At 43.3% G+C, this 5,155-nt stretch overlaps 1 protein-coding gene across 1 annotated transcript; it reads left to right on the forward strand.

Moving 5' to 3' along the window:
* Nucleotides 1-1,480: 1,480 nt before the first annotated feature.
* On the forward strand, nt 1,481-2,428 carry LOC143774754 (olfactory receptor 11A1-like). Its single transcript, XM_077262517.1, has one exon. The coding sequence runs from the start codon at nt 1,481-1,483 to the stop codon at nt 2,426-2,428; it is 948 nt and encodes a 315-aa protein (XP_077118632.1).
* The last annotated feature ends 2,727 nt before the right edge of the window (nt 2,429-5,155 follow it).

Genomic DNA, 5,155 nt, shown 5'->3' on the forward strand with positions numbered 1-5,155 from the left:
CGTGTAGTGGTGGGATATGGGGTAATGAAGGGTTAATGTCACCTTGCTATTGTAAGGTGACATTAAGCCAGGTTAATAATGGAGAGGCGTCAATTATGACACCTATCCATTATTAATCCAATAGTACTAAATGGTTAATAAAACACACACACATGATTACAAAGTATTTTAATGAAATAAACACACAGGTTGTTGAATATTTTATTAGACTCTTAATCCACCTGAAGACCATCGTCCTGAAGCAAAGTTAAAAAAACAAACAATAACATCCCATACCTTCCATCGTTATGTCCCACGATGTAAATCCATCTGAAGGGATTAAATCATTTTACAGCCAGGAGCTGTGCTAATGCACTCGCTCATGCCTGTAAAACCCCGGGTACTGAATGGAAAGCTGGGTGATCTGTAGTTACCTTGAGTTGCGGTGATGCGCCCTCTGCTGGATGTCCTCATGAACTGGAGGCTTGGAATAGTTCCCACGCTCGAGTTCATATGAGGACATCCAGCAGAGAGCGCATCACCGCAACTCAAGGTAACTACAGATCAGTGTGACGCCGGCCTCAGACGTACTATCCCATCGGTGGTCATACGGGCCCATGCCACCTCGACGGGATAGTACGTCTCATGTCAGAAAAGGGTTAAGTGCAGCAGTGTCACAGATAAAAAAAAGCAAAAAACTATTTTAACCTAAGCTGTTATCAGTTTGGATCCCTATACATACTTCATATTGTGCCAGGACTGTACCTCGCTGTCTTATGCACCATATGATTTGATACAGCACTTTTGATTGGCTGTTTAGCTGAAACGTTTTCCACTTGTAATTTGCAAAACTTTCTAGTATGATTCACAGATTCACATAATAAAATACTCTCTAGGTTTTAACATTAGAGAATGTAGTTACTGTCCCAATTGGGTATACCTTGTCGCGGTGGGATAGTTTTATGCTTTTTTTTATCAAAACAGTGTTTACTAAATACTATATGCTAATTATTTAATGCACTTCCTTTATTACTTATTTATTTTCATTAGGGTATCTGCACACATTGTCTTTTCTTTGATTGTGTATGATTCACATAAATTGCCAGGAATACAACCTCGCTTTGCCTTCTGCTCATCTATATTCAGAAGTATTTTTCATTGATTAATCATTTATAGATTATTGAGCCATAACGGACTTCGTACAATAAGGACAACTAATTTATCTAACCGACAAGTCTCATGTGTTTGCTGCATTCATTTGAGTATTATTGTCAGGACCCTGTGAGAATTCTCCATGTTGGTCTGACATTATAAAGATGTCACCATCTGGTAGATTTCGCCTGTACATGAGAAGCGCTAACAACACTCATAACAATCTAAATTCAATGCTGAAAATACAGCCCTTTGTTATTTTTAAGGTAATGCATATTAGGACTTTTAAATATCTATTGGCTTTAGTTTTTTATTCTTTAATTATTGTGCCGTCATAAATATATAAATGATGTGTGATGTGAATCAGACACAAGTCACTCAGATACGTCTTCTTGGATTCCAAAGTCTATCTGCATATAAAACTCTTCTATTTATTCTGCTAACCTTGAGTTACATATGTATACTGGTCGGAAACCTTCTCATTATCTTTCTAGTGACCACCATCGACCACCTCAAAATCCCAATGTTTCTGTTTCTCAAACATTTATCCATAGCAGATGTCTTACTGACCACCAGTGTTATCCCCATGATGCTGGACATAACATTTGTGGAGGAAGGAGTCCTGTCCCTTTGGGGCTGTCTGTTGCAACTTTATGCCTTTGGTATATTTGGCTTTATTCAATGTTTAATCATCGCCATCATGTCCTATGATCGATATTTGGCCATCTGCCATCCTTTACACTATTCTTCTCTAATGAGTCCAGATCTTTGCCTTTGGATGGTTATTGGGTCATGGCTTGTAGACAGTGTGGTGACTTCAAGTGAGTTAATTATTGTTTTACAATGTAAATTCTGTGGCTTGAACTATATCAACCATTTCTTCTGTGACTTTGGTCCCGTTATGGAATTGGCCACTTCAGACACTTATATTCTCAAAATTCAAGACTATACTTTTGCCATTCTTGGGATATTTTTTCCATTTGCCTTTATTATTATTTCCTACTTTTGCATTTTTGCTAACATCCTTAAAATTTCTTCAACCAACGGTAGAAGAAAAGCCTTCTTCACTTGTAGCTCCCACCTGACCACAGTGTGTGCCTATTATGGTACTCTAATCGCTGTCTATATAACTCCATCTGATGAGAGCTCATCCAATATTAACAAATACAGATCTCTGTTGTATTTAGTGGTGACACCATTGCTGAATCCCATTATCTACAGTCTGAGGAACAATGAGATTAGGAGAGCTATGGAAAAGATGAAGAGTCACATCTTTCCAAATGGATGGAGAAGATGAAATAATTATAATATGTAAAGATTTAATTCAATTACGAATCTCGATTGTATGAAGCATCACATAGCGGAATACTGTTTACAATCACCCTCTTGGTCCAAATGTTTCTCGAGGACTCTTATTCGGATTAGTGATAAACATTTACATGTGGTCTGTTGTGAACTATAGTTCTTGGCTCCCTCTTGTGGTCATTAGCGGTATGGCACTTTGAGTGTCTTTCCCCAGGTTGGCACTCACCTGCTTTGTTTGGTCTGGGTGTGCCTATATAAACTTCCTGGATACTCTGTATTGTGCCTGGATTCGTTGTTATCAGACCTTGTCTGTTTTCTCCTGTCTCCTGGTCTCCTGATTTTGCAAGATAAGCTAAGTCCTGCTTTCTTATTTTTGTGCATTTGAATTTCCCTTATTTTGTTCCAGCTTTGTTTAAAATGTGATTCCTGATTTTGCTGGAAGCTCAAGGGGGGCTTGTTATGACCCCAGTGGACAGGGTCTCAGAGGAACGTGTAAGTCTGCGAGATTCAAAAATCCAGCTCATAGGGCTGTGGTAACTGGGTTGACCAAATAGCTACTCCTAACGCCAACACTAGAAGTAGCCGGGGATCATGCCTACGGATCGCTAGATGACTCGCGCCAGCCGGAGAATCTAACTACCCCTAGGAGAAGAAAACAAAGACCTCTCTTGCCTCCAGAGAAAGGGACCCCAAAGCAAGATACAAGCCCCCCACAAATAATAACGGTGAGGTAAGAGGAAATGACAAACACAGAAATGAACCAGGTTCAGCAAAGAGAGGCCAGCTTACTAATAGCAGAATATAGCAAGAAAACTTATCTGGTCAATAAAAACCCTATAAAAATCCACGCTGGAGATTGAAGAACCCCCGAACCGTCTAACGGTCCGGGGGGAGAACACCAGCCCCCTAGAGCTTCCAGCAAATGTCAGGATACAGATTGGAACAAGCTGGACAAAAATTCCAAACAAAACAAAAGCAAAAAGCACGGAAGCAGACTTAGCTTGAAATACAGGAACCAGGATAATAGGACAAGAGCACAACAGATTAGCTCTGATTTCAACGATGCCAGGCATTGAACTGAAGGTCCAGGGAGCTTATATAGCAACGCCCCTGAACTAACGGCCCAGGTGAGGATATAGGAAAAGACAGACGCTCTAGAGTCAAATCACTAATGACCACTAGAGGGAGCAAAAAGCAAAATCACAACAGTACCCCCCCCTTAGTGAGGGGTCACCGAACCCTCACCACGACCACCAGGGCGATCAGGACGAGCGGCGTGAAAGGCACGAACTAAATCGGCCGCATGAACATCAGGGGCGACCACCCAGGAATTATCTTCCTGACCATAGCCCTTCCACTTGACCAGGTACTGAAGCCTCCGCCTGGAGAGACGAGAATCCAAGATCTTCTCCACCACGTACTCCAACTCGCCCTCGACCAACACCGGAGCAGGAGGCTCAGCAGAAGGAACCACAGGCACAACGTACCGCCGCAACAAGGACCTATGAAACACGTTGTGGATAGCAAACGACACAGGAAGATCCAGGCGAAAGGATACAGGATTAAGGATTTCCAATATCTTGTAAGGACCAACAAAACGAGGTTTAAATTTGGGAGAGGAAACCTTCATAGGAACAAAGCGGGAAGAAAGCCACACCAAATCCCCAACACGTAGTCGGGGACCCACACCGCGGCGGCGGTTTGCAAAGCGCTGAGCCCTCTCCTGTGACAACTTCAAGTTGTCCACCACAAGATTCCAGATTCGCTGCAACCTATCCACCACAGAATCCACCCCAGGGCAGTCAGAAGGTTCCACATGACCCGAAGAAAAACGAGGGTGGAAACCAGAGTTGCAGAAAAACGGCGAAACCAAGGTGGCGGAACTAGCCCGATTATTAAGGGCAAACTCAGCCAACGGCAAGAAGGTCACCCAATCGTCCTGATCAGCAGAGACAAAACACCTCATATAAGCCTCCAAAGTCTGATTAGTTCGCTCCGTCTGTCCATTAGTCTGAGGATGGAAAGCAGACGAAAACGACAAGTCAATGCCCATCCTACTACAAAAAGATCGCCAGAATCTGGAAACGAACTGGGATCCTCTGTCTGACACAATATTCTCAGGGATGCCGTGCAAACGAACCACGTTCTGGAAAAACACAGGAACCAGATCGGAAGAGGAAGGCAGCTTAGGCAAAGGAACCAAATGGACCATCTTGGAGAAGCGATCACATATCACCCAGATAACAGACATGCCTTGAGACACCGGAAGATCAGAAATGAAATCCATGGAGATATGTGTCCAAGGTCTCTTAGGGACAGGCAAGGGCAAGAGCAACCCGCTGGCACGAGAACAGCAAGGCTTAGCTCGAGCACAAGTCCCACAGGACTGTACAAATGACCGCACATCCCTTGACAAGGAAGGCCACCAAAAGGATCTGGCCACCAGATCTCTGGTGCCAAAAATTCCTGGGTGACCTGCCAACACCGAGGAATGAACCTCGGAAATGACTCTGCTGGTCCACTTATCAGGCACAAACAGTCTGTCAGGTGGACAAGAATCAGGCCTATCAGCCTGAAATCTCTGCAACACACGTCGCAGATCTGGAGAAATAGCTGACAAGATAATACCATCCTTAAGAATACCAACAGGTTCAGCGACTCCAGGAGCATCAGGCACAAAGCTCCTGGAAAGAGCATCGGCCTTCACATTTTTTGAACC

Source organism: Ranitomeya variabilis, chromosome 5 (genome assembly GCF_051348905.1).
Source record: "Ranitomeya variabilis isolate aRanVar5 chromosome 5, aRanVar5.hap1, whole genome shotgun sequence".
Classification (NCBI taxonomy): domain Eukaryota; kingdom Metazoa; phylum Chordata; class Amphibia; order Anura; family Dendrobatidae; genus Ranitomeya; species Ranitomeya variabilis.

Excerpts from the sequence above, each read along its gene's own strand:
- LOC143774754 (XM_077262517.1), top strand. The coding sequence starts at position 1,481 with ATGTGTGATGTGAATCAGACACAAGTCACTCAGATACGTCTTCTTGGA.